The 22288-nt window shown below is 33.1% G+C and overlaps 1 protein-coding gene across 1 annotated transcript; it reads right to left on the reverse strand.

Moving 5' to 3' along the window:
- Positions 1–230: 230 nt before the first annotated feature.
- LOC141661582 (adenylate-forming reductase 03009-like) lies at positions 231–2144 on the reverse strand. The gene has a single exon (XM_074468591.1). The coding sequence runs from the start codon at positions 2097–2099 to the stop codon at positions 426–428; it is 1674 nt and encodes a 557-aa protein (XP_074324692.1). The 5' UTR covers positions 2100–2144; the 3' UTR covers positions 231–425.
- Positions 2145–22288: the final 20144 nt, after the last annotated feature.

The following is a 22288-nucleotide window of genomic DNA, read 5'->3' on the forward strand; positions in this document are numbered from 1 at the left end:
TTTTATATACGAACAAAACCAAATGAATTTACTTCTTAATATTGTTCAAATTTCTTTCATTAATATCGTTCAATTGATTGAAAACGATTATTTTTCGTTGGAGTCCGAACAATTTAAAATTTTAATAGCTCGTATTCAACAAAAGATAATAAAATACATGTTCAAGAAATTCTGTTTGATTCTCTTATGGTAGTGACTTTTGATAACAATTTTTTTATATTGAGCAGAAAATTTAATAAACATAGAATTTGTACATGTATCTCTACCATGGTGGCCAGGCCTCCCATAGAACATGATTATGCATGTGAAACCCAAACAAACAACTGCAAATTCATATAGTTACATGTACCTAATTTTTTCCAGATTGACAAGAATAAATTATCATGTCCTGAGGCAGTTCAGTGGCTATATTTGGAAGAAACTTATTAAGAATCCCAAATTGGACCAAATGCTGGAATTCCAGAGGCCTTGCAAGCATTAACAACATCTCTGCTCCCTTCAGGATTACTGGTCACAATAACAACCTCAGCTCCCCAATTCTTGGCTGCATCAATGCTCATTTGTGACACATCTGGCCTTCCAAGTATCGCGGTATCATGAACGATAACCTTATCTTTCGGATATCCACTGGTCATTTCTTTAATTTCTTTACCAAAATTTTGTTCGATTCCTTTTGCCACCCAGAGCAAGCAAACATCTGCAGATGATGGCTGCAATAAGAATGACAAGAAAACACAGATACCTGATCCAGTGGCCACCACAAGTACTCTGTTGTACATGTTAACTAGATATGGCAATCCTGCGAAATGCACGGTTCGGACCCATAAATGACTAGGTGGATTGGAGACTAATGACTTTGTGAAGTCCCCAACTGCACCAGCAAGCATCATGTGCTCTTGTTTTCCGTCTGAGATTATGCCAAATGCATGCCATTCAGACATTGGTGATGGGCTTATTCTGCCTAAAATGCCGGATTTTACACCACCTTCAAATTTGATTATGGATGCATGACCAGATGGTGCTGAGACTTTAACTGCGACACGTCTCACTGTCAACCATGGGAGAATGATGAGGACGGTAATGGCCAGTGTAAACCAGAATTCTTGGTGTTTAAGTAGTGTAGATGAGTTTTTGTATGATTTTGTTTTGGAGTCATATGTAAGTTTGAGTGTGATGAATGCCCAAAGTAGCGCAAGACTAGACCAACCAGCAAACCGATGAATCCTTTCAAAGACATTATGATGAAGATGGCGTATCAGTGGAAATGCTGCCAAACAAGATAAAACCAAAAGAGAAAGGATTGTTGAGGCAATACCAATAATTGCATTTGAAGCATTTTCTCTATCTTGGATAGTTAATACTAATGCATATATCAACCATGCCACTGACGAGACTCCAGCGCCGCTATGTATCCCTCCAAGACACTGCAAAAATGATGTCACCGCAGTTTTGAGTCGTAAAGGCACCCAAGAATGTCCCAAGAGCTCGACAGCTAGCCAGAAAACGCCTCGTAAACTTGCTTCACTACGACAAATTGTCAAAGCAAGAATATTGGCAATAGAAAATAGTGCAGCTTTGTCTCTAGCATAGGGGAAATTTCCGATGGAAGCAAGCACCAACAAAGTAATATTGATAGTCATGCAAAGTACAAAGAGGCGCTTGTACACCGTGAACAATCCTTGATCAAGCAATATAACGGACAATCTAGTATCTTTTGGTTTTTTAGAAACTTTGGCTAGTAGTTGTGTTGGTGGTTTCTCCGGAGGACTATCTTTTAGTTCTTCTTTGTCGAACCCTTCTTCGATATCTGCCATGAGTCCATCATAATCCTCATCGTCGTCATCGTCAATGTCGAGATCGCAAAAGTGGCTACTAGAAGTCCTTTGTGTCAAACCTCCAATAGAGGGAGCATATCTTCTGGAACTTCCCATAGAAGGAGTAATTCTTTTAGAACTTCCCCATGGAAACCAGTGTCTTACACTAGGAGGAGGTGGATAATCAATCGGAGTGGTTTTAATAGCAAACGGATCGCTAGAAGGTTTGATCTCAAATGCCACTCCCCTGCAGCTGGAAAACCTTGCAAGTTTTTTGTCAGCCATTCTACAAAAGAAGAGCTCTACAAGTGTTGTTTAGAAAGAGGAGAATGAATGATATAAGTGTGTGATGTTTGACATTGTGTAGTTGGGTATTTATAAGTGTACATACTACATAGTATAGTGCTAGTATATACTACATAGTATTATGTTTCTCTTGACTTTGTCACGCAATTGTTTTGCCAAGTCAAAGTAATAAAAGATAATGCATGTTGTCACCTTTCTGTAGATCCTAGGAAAGTTGTTTCGTTTTTTGTTTTGTTGATGCAATAATAACAATTATATATTGTATGGTTCTTTTCACCGAAGTTCTGTTTTAAATTTATTCAACTTTCATTAGAGAAGAATGGCATTGAACATTGATTAGTACATACGATCTTTCTAAACTAAGCGACTTTGTAATCTCTCTTGCGAACAAAATTAGTAACGTTGTATTTGCTCCACTCACTATATTATACCGCAAACTTGGCCATTTTCCTCTTCCACTTACGGTATCCTGTTTAAGATCGAAAATTAAGTTCCTCTCCTACTAATTGTATCTATTAATTATATTTGTGCTCCCTATGCTTGTGAGTTTTGTTAACAAGAGAAGAGAATAGAAGATAATAAAAAACTTCAAAATATTTCTTTTCATTTTCATGTAAGGTTTTCCAATTTTTTCTCGTAATAATTGTTATCAATCTTGTACGATAAAGACATTGTTATATATATATATATATATTGAATATATAACTACTTCACAAAAACATTGTTAATTCTTAAATCACATAAGCATATGAGAATTAACAATTAAATTAGGAGAAGGGTTTGAGAAAACAAACAGAGATTGGATTTAATCTCGAGTCCAGAAAACTGTCTCCTTAAAGCAGTTTCGCCCCGCACCATCCGTGTTTAGCGACCTGCTTCCCAGGATAAAACGAGATACTAGTATAATCGATAGATCGAATATACTCTCAGCGAACTTGAACTGAGCCCGAGAACTATCACCGGAATATTGGAAAAATTTAATACTAAAGAGACCGAGAATGAAAGAGATGACTCTTATTTCCTCGACTTAATAAAACTGGTGCCCTAAGACTCTATTTATAAAGAGAGGCTTGAAAGGACTTGTTTTTCTTTTCGATGTGGTACATGGTATTTATAAGAAAAACTAAGGAATAGGTTTGTGCTACTCTCGATGTGGTACAAAACCACTTTTCATATTAAAAGGTAAAACTTTGGAACATCAGTTCTCATTCACCTTTTACTCATTTTGAGCGTGTTAATATGCGTTGGAATCCCCTCGAAGAGAAGAATACGTTCCAATAAATACACACCACTAACACATAATGTGTCTCACTCATATAGAGTCTCAAAATGATTCACAACTTAGTCTAAAATACTAAGTTTGTCCAACAATCCCCCACAAATGAGATTGATGGTCCAGTAGCACGCACCACATAGACACCACATAGACAGACAGACGCGGAGCTTGACTTGGTGATAGTTCCGGCGGTCGGATATAGCATACGATAGGTAGAGAATGCTCCTTGAACCTTCGCTCGAATAAGTATATCGACTTTACTGGTAGACAGTATGACGCGATGTCCTTGAACTGTTCGACCGTTTGTGTAAACGATGACATACTCATCACTATATCTTTCCTGACTCATTCAGTTCTCATGATTATGTCCATTTTGGCCCTGGAACATCGTCCTGGTTCTGCAAGAGTTTCTAAAGAATTGTGCCTCGCAATTCTCCTTTGAAGCGGCCATACTTCTCTCTTACATAGGTGATCTTTATCTTATAGAGTAACCCGCGTTTACTTAACCGAATATTATGTATTCAAACTTGAAATCCCTGTATTCGTCAAAGATCATTAAAAGCACAAAGCTTAGCCTCGTACCTTACGGGTCTCACTGTTTCATCATCATAGAAATAGGCCAGGGGTTACCCCCACAGTGATTTGGTCATCATGATTTAGTTGTCCCATTGAACCAAGTTCTTGGGATCTCCAGTCAGCAAGGTTGGGTGTCCACCATGACGCCGTTAAGCAATAGGCAAGGCCCATTCCTCTCAATGATTTGACAACTATCTCTCGGTCTAACTAGATTCCCTTGACTTAAACAGATTCGCTCAGTTTAACCATCTGGTTAGTGGATCCAAACATTATCATTTAACTTTACATAGTCAATCATGATAATTCTCGTTGAGAATAGTTGTTTAATGGTATTATGTCCTCATCATAGATGTGAGACATACCATTTCATACACAATAATGTGATCTCCCAATTTGCATATTGATTACACGATATATGCATATTGAAGACACATTTTCCTTGTCATTTAGGAATATCCTTACAAAGTGGCTACTCGGCCTTTTAACTGCATTTATTTTATGCACCAGACTCGTATTCCATCATGAATCGAGCTAAGTTTAGGATTTCCATGACACGACTGCTAAGTGTGAAATGTATTCTCGAATGACTTTTAAGTTCTTAAAGTCAAATATCTAATTTACATACTATATTCACATAGTACAATTAGATATCTTTCGTATTGAAGTCCAAGCTCACGAGCACATATCATACACCTTAAATCTCATTGCAATCACTTCCAAGTGACCAATTTCCATTGTACTCGTGCATCTACCCAGTTTACCAACTGTGTAGCCTATGTCTAATTTTGTACAATTTTAAAAAGTACAACAGACTTGCAATCCTTCTTGAGAGATCCTTGTTCATCTACGCTTGGATATATATAAATCCATTCCAGCTATGACAACTTTAGCTTCGTTGACCTCTTCAAAATTCACATCACCAACATGTGACATGTATCATCTAAAACTTTTAAAGTCACGAAGATTGTAATCTTCAAATCAAAACTTTTCAATCTCATCAAGATTTTCAGAGATGATCCTCTTGTCATTACTTCTCGTAATGATCAGATCACTCACATGCAATCAATTATGACTTGCATATCATGTGTAAATAACACATGCACACTTGTCAATTCTCTGATTTTGAATCAGTTTGACATCTCATATTGACATATTTCATATTTATGAAATAACTTTACTAGTTATTACTTAAGGCTTCACTTGTTATTGATATTACCAGCTTTTAGCGTCCCAAAAAACCAGCAATTTCAGTTTGCATCATTACCGAGTTTAAGCGTCCTTAAACTGGCAATCCTTATTCACATAGCAACCAATATTGAGCGTCCTCAAAATGGCAACCATGTCATTTATTTGAAGCCATTGCTTATCATAGCAATATCAAATTTAATATGCCATTATTTCGTGTCAATGTTGTTTCACTCAACATGATCACCGAAAATACAGATTTTCTACTCTTGCTTTATCTAGAGCAACCCTCGGGTTCATGTAAATAGATATTTCTCCAAATATCTATTTAGAAAGACCATCTCAATGTTCATTGATGCACTTTTAAATTTCACTATATGATAATTTTAGTATCATCTTAATGAACCTTATTCTCAAAACTCGAGAATATTTCATAAATTATATAAGGTCATCACTTTCGACTGTAATATTTTTTTGTATCAGTCTGACCTTATACTTCCTTCAGACCCAGATATATTTTCCCAATTTAAAAATTCATCTGGGTCCTAATGCTTCTATCTCGTAAGAAGATCTATATATTTTTTTTTTAAACAAGATTCTGTCAAACAGAACCACTCTCTCTATTTCTTAACATCCTTTCCCCCACAAAGGACATAGAGAGAACATGCACAATCCATTTTCTAGTACACGTGCTAGAAAATCTTGATTTATTGACTCTCAGTAATAGTCAAATTTTCTCTTGATATATTCACTTATCAAGAAATTATACGTGAAGCGCATTGCTTCTATTAAATTTACGAGTTCACCTTCAAGCAAATTATCAAGACATTCGGGACTAGCAATTATCCAAGTCTTTTGCTCTCTGCAGGTTCATCCTCACATTCATCCAATAACTCGTAAGTTCATTTAGATGACTTTTAATTACAGATCTACTAGGATCTACTAGCTTATCGCATAAGCATTCCTAAACTCTGTAATAGTATTCTTACGAATCTCAAAAATTAGATTCATATATCGGATATTATTAGACTCAACCATTGTCTATGTATCCATCCAAAATATCTCAATTGATTTTGGATCTCATGCTACCAACAGAGGTATTGGTATCAAGTTTCGAGATACCCCCACATTTCAATTATTTTCAAGAATGTTTCATTACATTCCACTATTCATAGAAAATTCAATAATTTTCTATTTTAGATACCCCCACAATTTTAATATTTTACAGAATGTCAGAAAATATTCCAAAACTAATAGGAAATTTAATTATTTCCTTCTGTGGTATCATGTTTAAGGAACGATTAGCCCTTCGTAACTAATATCCTCAAATTCAGTGATAGTCTGAGCTGATCACAATCGTTTTGCATCTCTCTCAAAGCGCAACTCAAGCCTGCATCTACTCCATTTATATAATGCGAGTAAGGTGCAACGACCTCATGAATATTCACGTTGCAAACAGAATTTGCCCGGTGATTATTCATCATCAAATTTATTCACAACCATCTTAATTATCTGTATTAAGTTGGATTTACCCTTGAGTTTATAGAGCACACATCTCTCTATTTAGCTTCAAAATTGACTCGACTACGAGTACGAGTGACAAATGTTTTACTATCAAACTAGACAGTAAACACGTATCGTGTCACTACCTCTCATCTGAGCAGGTTTTACGTTATTCATTAAAACCTATAAGATTTTAATATCATGTTAAAAGAACTTCCCGTAGTTCTTATCATTAAAAATTCAATTACCGAATTTCTCGAAAATATTTACATGGTTCACACGAACCTACATTTATGGCTCACCTACTGGTACAACCAGAAAAGGCCCAAGGAAGAACATAAATCTTCAATAAACCCACATTCAGTGATCCTTGATCAACTGATGCGTTAGGGTTAACAACTTTTCGGACTCTCTCCGAAGTTCAGCATAAATACTGATATCAATATTCGCCGTATTAAGTATCACATGGATCACTATAATAGGCTCGTGTGTCACTGCCGCAGCAGACCGACACCAACACGTGAAATTACTATTTAACTGGAGGAAAAATCCAACCAGAAAAATATAATTTATGTGCCGACCCATAACCTGTACTCCAGGCCCATTAGGTTTTTTAATGTGGAGAATCCTGAGCAATTGTAAATCTGGTTCACTTCAGCTGCCCACCTCGTCACATTATTTAACAACAAACATGTTACTGCATTCTATCCAGTATTACAAGTTTGTGATATAACTCCATTATTAAAGATTAAACAATAATAATTGATGCCTTATCATCACTCAACAATGATTAAAAAATTAATCACCAAATAATCAAGTTCCATCATGAAGGGTCACATTTATGTATCCATATCATTTAATTGCATAACAATATCATGTTATGAACTTGCAAACATGCATGTAAACTATAGCATATATGATTCTTGTATCAGTGTACTAATAATTCCAAAATCAATTCAGAATTAAGAAATCAATCACCATGTTAACAAAACATAATAAGCTATCCATTAATAGCAAAAACATGGACGAATTATAAATTTGGATTTAATCTACCAATTTATAATGATCAACCCGAAAGAGATGTCACCAAATATGTCCACTTGAATATAAGTTGATCATAAATCAATAACCATTAAAGCATCAATAGCCTTATAAGAAACCAATTATCCAACAACTTTGTGCTTACTTTAGCCTCGTACCTGTTATGCTTAAACAAAGCACCACTTAAAATCAAATTTATATTAATTTCAAGCACATGGCAACAAGTGATCAAAGAAATTAACGCACTAAATTTAATTTAATTAATGAGGCAAATAATGGCCACTCATATACCCATAAATAAATCCAATTTAAACAATCAAATTGACTTTTGCGTCTACTCACAAGAAAGTATGAAAATGGAAGATAACTGCTTTAAGATTGTTATCAATCTTGTACGATAAAGACATTGTTATATATATATATATATATTGAATATATAACTACTTCACAAAAACATTGTTAATTCTTAAATCACATAAGCATATGAGAATTAACAATTAAATTAGGAGAAGGGTTTGAGAAAACAAACAGAGATTGGATTTAATCTCGAGTCCAGAAAACTGTCTCCTTAAAGCAGTTTCGCCCCGCACCATCCGTGTTTAGCGACCTGCTTCCCAGGATAAAACGAGATACTAGTATAATCGATAGATCGAATATACTCTCAGCGAACTTGAACTGAGCCCGAGAACTATCACCGGAATATTGGAAAAATTTAATACTAAAGAGACCGAGAATGAAAGAGATGACTCTTATTTCCTCGACTTAATAAAACTGGTGCCCTAAGACTCTATTTATAAAGAGAGGCTTGAAAGGACTTGTTTTTCTTTTCGATGTGGTACATGGTATTTATAAGAAAAACTAAGGAATAGGTTTGTGCTACTCTCGATGTGGTACAAAACCACTTTTCATATTAAAAGGTAAAACTTTGGAACATCAGTTCTCATTCACCTTTTACTCATTTTGAGCGTGTTAATATGCGTTGGAATCCCCTCGAAGAGAAGAATACGTTCCAATAAATACACACCACTAACACATAATGTGTCTCACTCATATAGAGTCTCAAAATGATTCACAACTTAGTCTAAAATACTAAGTTTGTCCAACAATAATGTCATCAGGTCATCTCCAACAATTGTAATCCAAAAATTCAAATTTGGATCATCAATTGATCTAAATATTGATCCAAATTTCTGATCAACTCCAACAGTATGATCCAAATTATTTTTTACATATAATAATATATAAATATCATATTAAGCAATTTTATCTTAAATTTATCGTTTAATCATTATTAACAATTTCTATAACATTTCATAAATTAATTAAATCAAAAAACATTAATACACATAGAAATATTAAAATTGTGCACTTTATTCATGAAAAACACATTTATTGCAATAATTAACATACAAAATATCATTGATACACACTAATTTTCTGAATTAGTATATTCTACACACAAATTCTCAATTAATGCATCTCTAAGTGCAATATGTGGCTCTTTATTTTTTATTTTTCTATTGCCGTTCATGAATTCTTAGAATCGAGTATTTTCATCGATCGAAATAGTCTCAACTTCTGGAACCGGCACTTCTGACTCTTCAATGAAATTTTAATGAAATTATGATTCTCATTATTTTAAGTTTTATTATAAAAATAAATTTTATTAACTATTAATTATATTATGTTTTAGTTATATAATTAAAAAAATCAAAAATCAATTTAAAATCTCATAAACTACAAATAACAAAAGCATTATTTTATATTAAATCAAGTGATCCAAATTTGGAACAGTAGTAATGTTCACTGATCCAAATTTGGATCACCATTTGGGTCTTGAAATAGGATTTGGAATAATCTGCCCCAAATTTGAATATTTAAGAGAAGTGGTTCGCAAGAAAAAGTATGACAATTTTCTTTACATAACTTTTTTTTCAAAAATGAAATGATTAAAAGAGAAATTCTAATAAAATTATTCAAATAATTTCCACCATATCCCTATTTTCACAATTAACTCTTGTTTTCACAAAAATTTGAGAGACCGTGATAGAATTTTTTTTCTTCTCCTTCTCCATTATTCTCTTGTAATCTTTCACCGTTTCACCATAAAAACTGGCTAACACAGCGTAAAACTTGGCATGCATCTAGAAAATGTCTTTGTATGAATCTTATAGGAGTATAAAATTTATATACTCGTAATTATGTTTCTCTCACTTCTATCAAAGAAAACAATTCACTACTTTAAAGTCAAGAGGTTATTATATTTTCTTTGAAGTTGGTGAAGATCACTCCATATTGTCATTGATAATGATTCAAGAAAATGAATCAAAATGTTTTATTGGTGACAAAAGTTTTGAACAAGGTATTGTTACAATTGAATAATAAAGTCAATATGGTTCATGGTCTCATGAATGCTCTTCCCTTTCCACGACCCATAATGTTCTCACAAAATCCCCACTTGAAGGTTTCGTTTACGTACGTATATAGATATTACATCATTCGAGAGTTGAGAATCATTAAAGTTCAGTTGTGTTATAATCCAAATATTTTATTTTATTACATAAGTTTTATTCTAAAATTGTATTCAATGCTCTTATTAAAAATTTAAACATTTAATTATAATATTAACTGATTGATTAAATATCAACAGAGTCCAGACCTGGAGTGATCACCAATATTCGAGATTCAAATAAAATATATAAATGAAAATATGTAAGGCAAAAAAATCAAGTCCGCTCATATTATTAATCCAAATAATTTACATTAATACAATCCAAACTACAAGTTAACATTCATACTCAACATCAAGCATTACCTAATTCATAGGTCTTGAGCATTCTCTACCGATCAAACAATAATATCTCAATGATATTTCAATCCATACTTGATATAATCAATACTCAAAAATCTCTCGCATAATTATTAAATATAATATGATTACAAAATTTAGCCAACAAAACATTACCAAATCAAATTATGATAATAATTCTATATCCATACAATTATATAACCCAATTGTCTTGAATCACCAATGTCATACATTAAACCCAACAACTACTACTACTACTCTTCGTAACATAACATATAATAAAATAAAATGAGAGTAAATGAAGAAAAATGATACAAATTTAACAACTACTACTCTTTATAATAGAGAATAAATTAAAATGGGGGTAAATGAAGAAAAATGATAGTATAAAAATTAATTTTAGTTCCTCGCGAGTTTTATATTGAAAGAGATGGAATTTAAGAAGACAATAGATAACCATAGCTGTAAAGAATATTTTAAATTTACACTTTACTTCTCAACAAAATTCAGAATCCCTGTTAAAAAATTAAAATGTTTTTATTTTGAAAAATCTCTGCAGGAGCTGTATGACCATACCTAGCATTGATTAGCTGAATAATTTAATTAAAATTTATATATACGATAATTATCAGTAATGAATTTTATTTAATAATTAAGCCCAAATTTGGGGTGTAATTATGAAATGAAATTAAATAATATTTAGTTATATGGTAACATGTAATGAGATTAAAATGTTAACTTAATTAAACTGTTAGTTATATTATTTGGCCATAACATATAATTATTAGTAATATAAATCGAATGAATCCGTGTTGGAGTAAAATTAATTAATTTAATTATTAAATTTTATCCAAAATTTGGTAATTTGCTATAAAAAAAGTAATTCTTCATTACTAAAAAGTATGTACAACAGTTTCTCAGCATTCATTATAATTATAATATTAATTAAATTAAAGTGATATTAGTGATATCGAGGGTTGTAAATAAAAAGAGTTGGACCGGACCGATTTCTATACGTACTAAGTCTGGTTTAATTTTTTTATACGAGTCGAGTTCAATTTAATAATCAATAAAAAAGTGATGTTCAAACTCGGTTTGTTAATACGAGTTTGCTCATGAACAACAGAGATCAAACAAAGTCGAGTTGTACACTAATAATTTGTCTAAAAATTGAATAATTTATAATTTATACTTTAACAAGTTGTATCGAGATCAAATACTAGTCTTATCTTACAAATATACGCACACTCACACTCTATATTTGTTACTTAATCTATATCATTTTATTTTTCAAGACCAGTTTTAGAAATATATCCAATTTTATATTAATTATTGTGATATTCGTAAATTTAGAAATTGTACATTACCTTTTAAACCGTCAATATCCATTTTGTTTTATATTTTTGATGTTTTATTTAAATTTTGTATATGTAAATTACAAATTATTTAATAGTGTTTATGAAAATGTGAAGAATTGGAGATGAATAGATCATAATAACAATATTTCATTGTTTCCTTACGAAAAAACTTAGTGTTAATTTAGAAAAATAAACAAAATTCCTAGAGTAATAAAAGTATTAATAAATGATAGAAATATGTACTAATAAGAAAAATTAATTGATTAGTAATAATTTATTATTTTTAATATATATAAATTTTATCTGAGTTAGTCAAGTTAGAAAATTCGAGCCGATTCCGAGCAAAACAGATAAAAAGCGCGGTTCGGCTTATCTATCCATCCGAACTCATTTTCAAGTTGAAGATCGAATTGTTTAAGGAAATGAATAAACGAGGTGATCCGAATTTTGTTTTACGAATGGCCCCGTTTATTTGCGGCCTAGTGGTATACCATCACATGACACTGCACCACACCACACCATCAAAAGAATATTGATGCTTCTAATACAAAGAGTATAGAAATCAAATATTAATTTTATTACAATTGTTGTCAACAGGAGATTTTTGCTTTTAATACAGAGAGGGTAGAAATTAATGTTTTGAAAATTATTAAAACAAATTAATATATTTAGTGACATAATACGATATATATCCCATATCATAAAAGAAGGTTTTGTGCTTTTAACTTTCCCATTAAGAGGATGTTTTTGCATTAAATGTAGAGAGTATAAACATTTCATGCTAAAATTGTTATATTTATTTGATATTTTTAATGATATACTTCATGTGTTAATTTTATAATAATGCAAGTGCACGATGTATGCTGTCAGCCGTCATGTCATATCCACAAGTAGACTATTTGTGAATATCGAAATAACTATTACGAATTATTCTTGTGAGAAAAAAAATATTGATTATTTTTAACTAACCATTAATACAAATGAAATATGTTGTTAAGTCAATTAACTAAATATCAAGGTGATGCAAGTTCACCACGATTACACCAAACTAATCACAAAAGTATAGCAAATCAGTGTGCCAAGTTATCAAAGGAACGGTTAATCTTTCTCAATCATTAACATTTTTTGGAAATTTAATAATGTTCTCGCTCTCACTTTCAATTCAGCTAATCCTCTATGTACCTTTAGTAAGTAAAATCTCTCGATTTATTACTATCTACATTCGATTAATCTATGATATTAGTCAATTACACAGATTAAGTATTAAAACATATGAACTAGAATTACTTTTTACATATTAAACTACTAATTAAATTAAATTATATTCATAATGTAAACATGACTTCTCTTTACGCCTATAATATGCTAGGTATTTTGCAAGACATGCCTGTGCAATAACAAGACTAAATCAAATTGACAACCTTAAGTAAGTTGTATAATAATCTATGTTTGCATTGTGTATTGTAACACTTAAGTCTGTAAAAATGTAAATAGAGTAGACTGGAGTTTTTTTCTGTAAACAGTCTCAAGCCTAAGAATAAGTTCTGGAAAAAGATCATGAAGATCATGACTCAGAGAAAGTATGAAGAAATTTGGAGTTGAATAAATCTGTTTTGTTAAAAACATTCTAAGTCAAGAAGTCTACAGGCCACATATTTTATGTTATAGAAAAGTCATTCGAGAACTCCAGAATGACTTATCGAGAAGTCAAGAAAAGCTACTATAGAACTCAGGGATATCGACAAGCCAAATTGAAGACATGAAGAATGGAGATATCGAGAAGTCATTTCTTCACTAGAAAACTCTGAGTTATCGATAAGTTAAAATATCACTAGAGATCTCTGAGATATCGATAAGTCAAAATATCACTAGAGATCTCTGAGATATCGATAAGCCAATCTGTCACTATAGAACTAAGAGATATCGATAAGTCAAAGTGAATACATGGAGATGAGAGATCTCGACAAGCCAAATTTTTATATAGAGAACTCGGAGACTTCGATAAGTCAAAACAACTATGGAGTGATGAGAGATCTCGATAAGCCAATATACTTATCGAGATGTCAAGTTCTCTAAATATCAAACTGGAGATCTCGAGGTAAAACTCAAAGTACAAAGTGCGGAACAATTAAACATCCGATATTATCAATCAACAAACAAATCCAATCAGTTGGGTCGACAAATCTACAAAAAACAGCTTGAAGAGTACAAGATCAAAGGCCATGATTAACTGACAAAGTAAAGTCACAGGCGTGCAAGATTAGCAAAGATTCACTAAGCCAAAAATAGAAAGATTTGGTTATCCAAAAATAGGGTTTAGTACATGCCTTTGCATGTTGTATAAAAATCAGTGTTTACTGTTCTATAAAGTAAATATTGGATGCTTTGTTTAGAAGTAACAAATCAGATTAGAAATCTTGTATTCTCTCAAGGAAGAAGCTAAGCTCTTTATCAACAAAGAGCCTAGAATTTTTTAGCAAATTAAGTGAGTTCTGAAAGATCTGTGTTCACTGTTTTTATCTGTTTATATTCAGTACTAACACATTTCACTACAAGATTTTAATTTACTTTGTTCATCACCATAAACACTCAAAGAAAAGCAGAAAACACAAAAACACATTCACCCCCCGGGTGTGATTCATTACCTAACAAGTGGTATCAGAGCAAAATTTGAAAGTAAACAGATTCAAGATCTTGAAAGAATGAATACACAGAAAATCAGTAGCATCAAAATCCCTACTTTTGATAAGACTAACTACACTATATGGAAGAAGAAAATATTGTTGTTTATCAGGATGGCCAATCCATTATACATTCAGATTCTCAAGGATGGGTCTTTCACTCCTATGGTAAGAGTTAAGCAATCTACAGATGGAGACATGGTCATTCCAGCTCATTATACTCCTAAAGATCCTTCAGAATACACTGAGTTTGAGACAGAAAAAGTCTCCCTAGATAGTGGTTTGCAGTTAATCTTGATAGAGTCACTTGATAATGTAATGTACAATAATATTGTCAACTGTGACACTGCTAAACAGATCTGGAAGAAGATAGAGATACTTTGTGAAGGAACAAAGGAAGTTAGGTCAGATCAAAGAAGGATACTGATATCACAGTTTGAGGGTTTCATGGCTAAGTCAAAGGAAAGCATTACTGATGTGTTTGAAAGGTTTAACAAGTTGATTAATGACTTGCAGATGTATGATAAATATTATGAAGCTAAAGAAGTGAACTTGAAGTTTTTGCTCACACTCCCTGATCATTTGGAACAGAAAATTTCAACAATCAGAGAAGGAAGAGATTTGAGCAGATTGACTGTGGAAGTTCTATATGGAATTTTAAAAACATATGAATTGGAAATGATTCAAAGAAAATTATTAAGAGCTGGTAAAGGACATGTTGCAGATGGTTCAAGTGCTCTTATTGTTAATGAAATCCAGATCTCTAATGATGAGCCAAAATTCCAGACTCCAAGTATCTCAACTATTGAGCAAAGAAATAATGATTCACAGGAACAAGTCATACTAGAATTAGAAGAAGATGAGTTCTACACCCTGGATGAACTTGATGAGCTAGATCAGTCAATGGCCTATCTGGAAAGAAAGTTCTCTATTATTATAGTAAAGAAGCCAAGATTCTTCAAGGGAAAAGGACAATCTTTCAACAAAGACAACAGCTGGAAAGGAAAAGGGAAGTACACACCTGATAGCAAAAATGGCTAAAAAACTGAATCTGTTGACAGATTAAAGATAAGATGCTATAACTGTGATGAGCTAGGCCATTTTGCTACAGAATGCAGGGCCCAAGAAAGCAAAGAAAGATAGAGCTTATCTTGAACTGGAAGCAAAGTATCCAGCTCTTCTGAAGAAACAACAAAGCAAAGCCTATATTGCAGAGAGAAAGAGTTGGGATGATTCTGATAATGATGAAGATGAAGAATTTGGAAATTATGCATTTATGGCCTTGGAACAAGGAGAGTCATTCTGCATCAAAAACACAGGTACCAACTCTTACCACCATTGATTTAAATGTGAGTCAATATAAGGAAACTATTGTAAAGATGAGCACGGAAATATTTCACATTCATACAAGGATGGTTGCTGCTAATGAAGAGGTTAGCAGATTGACAAAGATAAATGAGAAGATTGAAAATGAGAAACAAGAAACTGAGTTGTTGCTGGTAGAGCTTGAAGCTATGAAACAAGAAAATGCATATCTAAAGAACAAGCTCAAGTGTGCAAATGAGATTGAATCAGTGTTAAGGGAGAAGTTAGAAAACAATGAAGTCAAGTTGAAATCTTTCAGGAATGCATCTGAGTTGGTTGGATAATACCATGAGAAGAACAAGCCATGTGCTAATATTGCTATTGGTCTTGATTATGATGCCTTGAACAAACAAGAAGAAAGTTGTAGGTGAAAAAGGGAAAGCAAATGAAAATAAAGATGTTCCAGCTATGCTGAAGAAGTTTAATTCACCTATGTTCAAAGCATGTGAAGTAGATTTCAGTGAAGAAGAGTTGATCATAAAGCAAGAAATTCCTGATGAAGACAATGAGAAGAAGAATACAGAAATAACTCCAACTTCCAAAGCTGAAAAGAAGCCCATGGTCAACCAAGATTTCAAGACACCTGTCAAGGAAATGAAAACTAAAGATGCAAGAAAGAAGAAGAAGAAGAATAGAAATGGGAAGATTGGGATAAACAAAAGCAACAATTTTGCTTATGTTGTAGATGCTCCAAGGAAGAAATGTGAAAAGTGTGGCTCTGTAAATCACCTAACCTACCTTTGCAAAAAGGTTGTTAGCAAGCCAGTTGAAGGAGCCTGCAAGTATAATGAAGCCAAGGCAAATGATCCCTATTCATTTTGTGATAAGTTTGATAGCATTCCCTATAACTTAAAAGTAATGAAAAGTTGCCACAAGCTGAGAGTTGATCTCAAAGAAGTCAGTATTGGATCTACAGCTGCAAGGGAAAATGCACAAACATCTATGAATGAAATTCTTTCTGAGATTTCTAACTCTACTTCTGCTAAATCAATTAACAAGAAGAAAGTACCCAATACTGCTTGGGTTGCTAAACACACTTAAACTCATTATGTGCTGGACAAAATGAAGAAGGTCATATGGATCATAGACAGTGGATGCTTCAGACATATGACAGGTGATAAGACCCTGCTATCACAATTTGAGGAGAAGGCTGGCCCTTTGGTGACCTTTGGAGACAACAGCAAAGGATTCACAATGGGATATGGAAAGATTATTTCTGGAAATGTTGTCATTGATGATGTAGCATTGATAGCTGGTCTTGAATTAAATCTTCTCAGTATCAGCCAGTTTGCAGACAAAGATTTTAAAGTTCTATTTGACAAAGAAGAATGTATCTTCATTAGCAAGAAAACCAATGAAGTTGCTCTGAAAAGAGCAAGGAAAGGAAGCTTGTTTATTGCAGACTTGGACTCAACAAATGAGGGGGGAATATGTTGCTTCTACACAAAGGCATTTGTAGAACAAAGCAAGTTATGGCATAAAAAACTCTCACATCTAAACTACAAGGCAATCAACACTCTGGTCAAAAAAGAGTTGGTGAGAGACATGCCAAAATTAGAGTTTGCTCAAATTGAAGTCTTTGAAACTTGTCAGAAAGGAAAAATGAAAAGATCAAGTCACAAGTTAAAAACTGTGAATTTCATAAGTGCGCCATTGTAACTTATTCACATGGACTTGTTTGGGCCAGTAAAGGTCTTATCAATTTCAAGAAACAAATATGCACCTGTGATGGTGGATGACTACTCAAGATACACATGGGTAGAATTTATGCATTCTAAAGATGAGACTCCATACATTATAATTGAGCACATAAAGAAGATAAAAAAAATAGGCTGAAGATCAAAACTGTGTGAAGAGATTGGGAAGTGATAATGAAACAGAATTCAGAAATGCAATATTGAGTGAATTCTGCAAAAATAAAGGCATTGTTCAAGAATTCTCTGCTGCTAGAACACCACAACAAAACATTAGTAGAAGCTGCAAGGACAATGCTGCAAGATGCCAAGCTGCCAACTAGTTTTTGGGAAGAAGTTGTTAATACTGCATGCTACACTCAAAACAGATATCTCATTAACAAGAATTATGGCAAATCACCTTACTCAATCATGTCTAAAAGAAAGCCTACTGTGAATCATCTTCATGTGTTTGGAAGCAAGTGTTACATTTTAAAAGACAACTCTAAATATGTGGGAAAATTTGACTCAAAGGTTTTTGAAGCAATTTTTCTGGGATATTCATTGGAAAGAACTGCCTACAAGGTCTATGTAATTGATCAGAAGAAAATCATGGAGAGCACATATGTGACTTTTGATGATGACAAGTGTCCAGGCTTGGAATGCCTTGATGATAATGAAGATGAAGCCCTTGCATTTGAAAATCTCAATATTGACAGTGATTCTGATGAAGAGGCTGAAGCCAATGCACAACCGATGATGAATGAAGAAACTACTGAACAAGAAAATCATGAAAATAGAAGTTCATCTCATATACCTGAATTTGATAGCACAAACTCAAGGGGAAGAAGAGAAGAAGGATCTACTAGTCATACCAATAATGAAGAAAATGAAGAAGGCACCAGTCAACAAACTCACACCATAAAATGGGATACGAGTCACAATCCAAATGCAATAATTGGTGATCCCAATAGTGGTGTAAGGACTAGAAGTGCAATTGCTAATGAGTGCCTACATGCATGCTTTCTATCTCAAGTAGAGCCTAAGAAAACTGAAGAAGCTCTAATGGATCCTGATTGGATATCTGACATGCAAGAAGAACTTAATCAGTTTGAAAGAAACAAAGTGTAATAACCCCAAAAATTTTGGACTTTTTGTAATCCTTATGAATAGTGATTTTGTTGATTATGCTGATTAAGAAAATTTTTCATGCCACACTATGTAGGAGTTCTTTTATTGATATTCTGAGATCTTATTAGTACTCCATAGAGTATATGAGTGTATGTAAAGATCGTCAGAATCCAAATTCGAACACTTTGATTTTTCCCGAAAATCCACCAAATACCGAAAGAATTGAGTATAAGGTAACATGATTAGAAGGATTTAAATTCAAGGATTATAAGAGAGGATCATAAAAGGAATATAAAATTTTGAGAACGGTTTAGGGGAACCCAAGTAATAAGATCCCGGATATGATCCCTCAAACGATGAACGAGGACGAAAGTTAAGCGAACCGTATAACAGATAAGCGGTCATTAGCCAAGTAATTAAGGTTTAATCAACGAGGTTAGTGGATGGAGATGTCATCACCCCACAAGCAGGAAACTTGTGTTAAAAGATGACACAATCATGATGACATAAGCATGACAAGTAGATATGTTTAGTTGCTTGATTATTAGCCAAGTATTATTTACCATGGTAAATTCTAAAAGTAGCAAAGCAAAAAGGAGAAGGAACCAAAAATTCATAACACAAAAATAGAAATTGACTTTTGCTTTCAAGAACAAAAGCTCTCGGCCTCTTTTACTATTCAAGGAAGAAGAATTGTAACTCCAAGCTCCACTCCATAATCAAATCCAAGATAATTATGTAAGCTTCCCTATGATTAGATGAGTATATCCTAGGAGTTTAAGCTTCTAATTCCTTGTAAATCTTTTCCAATAAATTATGGAAGGAGATGGTGAATAGTACTTTCCTGAAATTAATTTTGTGTTCTTGATTTCTTTGAAAAGATCAAGCTTGTAGGAGGTTAGATCAAGGCTCCTTAAGGCTTCCTAGAAACTTATCACTCACCAAGGAAGGTAAAACCTCATACCCTAGCTTTACTTTTGAGTATTTAGGAGTTGTTCTGATTGATATAGTATATGTGAAGCATGATACTTGTTGGTTAAAATTTTGGTTGGTTTTGTAGTGATTTTGGGTTATGAATCTTGGTCATTGGTTAATGAATCTTAAGTTATAGTTAGTAGTTCATGTTTGTGATTGAATGAGTTGTAAAACCTTGAGGTTATGGACTGATGTGGTATGGTTTAGGTGAAGTTTTGTTGTATTGATAGTTATGAGTTAGTTGGTGGTTAATTGGAGTAGTATAAACATGGATAATCGCGTAAACATAGCCGTCGTAATATTCGTTTTCATTCAACTGCTTGTATTTAGTGTTCGGGACAGAAATCTCACTGACCAATATGTAACTTTGCCATGTTTAGCTAGATCGTGGCGTAATATTCGTTTTGATATATGGTTCTCTTGGATCCGATGTACAGTTTAGGAGAAACGACCGTTTTAAGTAACGGCGTTTCGCGAGCGAACCATTGCCCCTTGCGTTACTTTGAAACCTTGATTAAGGTCCTTAATTGACTAATTGGAGTACAAAATAATTATTAAAGATTAATTGGTCAATTGGTAGAGTATTCTCGAAAGAGTCGCCTTAAAAAGTTAAACGGTTAATTTTATAAAAATAGTGAAGTCGAGGGTACTCGAGCGACTGATGTGAATCGTTAAGCGCAAAAGCGAACGTTAGGGTCTAATTGCTAGTTTCTTAAGCGACCGTGGTTTAATTCCAAATTATATGTTGTTTATAGGTTACCAGACTCGCCCCAGGCCTTTTACCACCCCCAGTCGCTCAGGCAAGTTTTCTACCCGTTATACTGTTGTTGTGATGTAATATATTGATGCATTATCTTGAGATAAGTGCATGGTTATTATTAGAAAAGTCTTGCGATATATTGGAGCATGTTGATATGATATATATATATGCATGCCTGTTTCGTAATCTCTATATTTCATTGTAAATTCAAATATTATAAACTGCATAATACATATGTTAGAGATAGGCAGTATTTGCGAATACCCTTAGTATAGCGGACCCGGAGTTGAACATTTTCCTAAAACTGGGAGGCGAGGTTCCCGAGTATATATTATATAGTTTTCTATAACTATTAATCGAATAAGGTATATTCGATGGTTTTGAATAATAATCAAACTAATTTTCGATTATTCAAATAAAGATAGCACTTTCGTATAAGTATATATTTTGTTATTTATTATTCGTTTCAAGTATGAGTTTTAAAACTTCTACTTCAATTATTTTTATAAAGATTATCCTTTATGGGAATATTATTTAAATAATAATATTCAGATATTTTCTAACATTCGGGACTGATTTATTTTATTAAATCATCATTACTCTAAACATTCTTTAAAATATTTTCGAGTCTTCAAAATGATTTTAAAAAGTTAGAGCGGATCCCAAAACTCATTTTCGAATTTAAGATCTTTCTTTCGAGGGGGATTTAAATACTCGCTTAAAACCTAAGGGATCCGACTCTATGGTGTATTTTATATTCGCAACGAGGTTGTTGATTTGACAAAGAGCTTTCGATTACTTGCCCAACATTCGGGAAGTAAGTCTACATAAATGAGTCGGCATAAGCGACAGGCCGGGGTACGGTCTATCAAAGTGTACGTGGTTGGGTGGCAGTCCATCAACGCGTAAGAGGCCGGGTGGCTGTCCAGCACAAGGTCCTAATACGGCCAGGGTGATGACCGGTGGGGGATTCATCCATCTACTAGTAGAAAAGGTTACTTAATTGGTATCTTTTCCTGATCAGCAAGATATTGGGTTTATGCCAAAGTTTTCTTCTTTCCAAATTTATTGGATATTACAACTCTATTTATACTTTTCATGACAGAGGTTTTTAGGGAATGTATGAGAGATATATATATAGGTATATATATATATCGGGACTTAATGAAGTATCTTGTAACTTCATTTCTTTCAAATGATATTTTAAAGATTGAATCTATTTAAGTCTTAGGTTGTAGTCTCATCTATGTGATGAACCTTTGAAAACTTATTATACTTTAAACGGTGGTAGTTCAAGTAGTTTTCTAAAATGATATAAGTATATTAAAGTATTTTGTAACTTCATCTTCCTTTAAGCTTATATCCAGTAAGTAATTACCTTACACTTGATAAAGATTTTCAGTAAGTTATCAATTCAGATACTTGCATTATTGATTAAACTATATATTATCTTGCGAGCTGTAATGCTCACTCTTTCTTCATTTCTTCATCATACAACAACAGTTAGGAAGGATGGCCAGACTCAAGCAGACCCAGTGCAAGAGCGTGGGAAGCGTCCCGCGTCTTCCCGTTGATATCATAGTTGTCATAGCTACAGAGGTAGATCTATTTGTAGGCCAGGCATTCTACTTTTGGGAATTAATTATGTATAATTATAACTTGTGTTGGATAATGGCAACTAACTGTAAACTTATTAAGTAATCATTTTGGGTTGTAATAACTTTTAATTTATGGATTCAAGGACTTGTACTTATTTCAATTTCATCTCTGAGACTATAACGTGTTGTGGTGTGTGTTATTGTGGGGTCAAAGCATGAGGTTGTTTATTTTTAATT

This window comes from Apium graveolens, chromosome 5, assembly GCF_009905375.1.
Source record: "Apium graveolens cultivar Ventura chromosome 5, ASM990537v1, whole genome shotgun sequence".
Lineage (NCBI taxonomy): Eukaryota > Viridiplantae > Streptophyta > Magnoliopsida > Apiales > Apiaceae > Apium > Apium graveolens.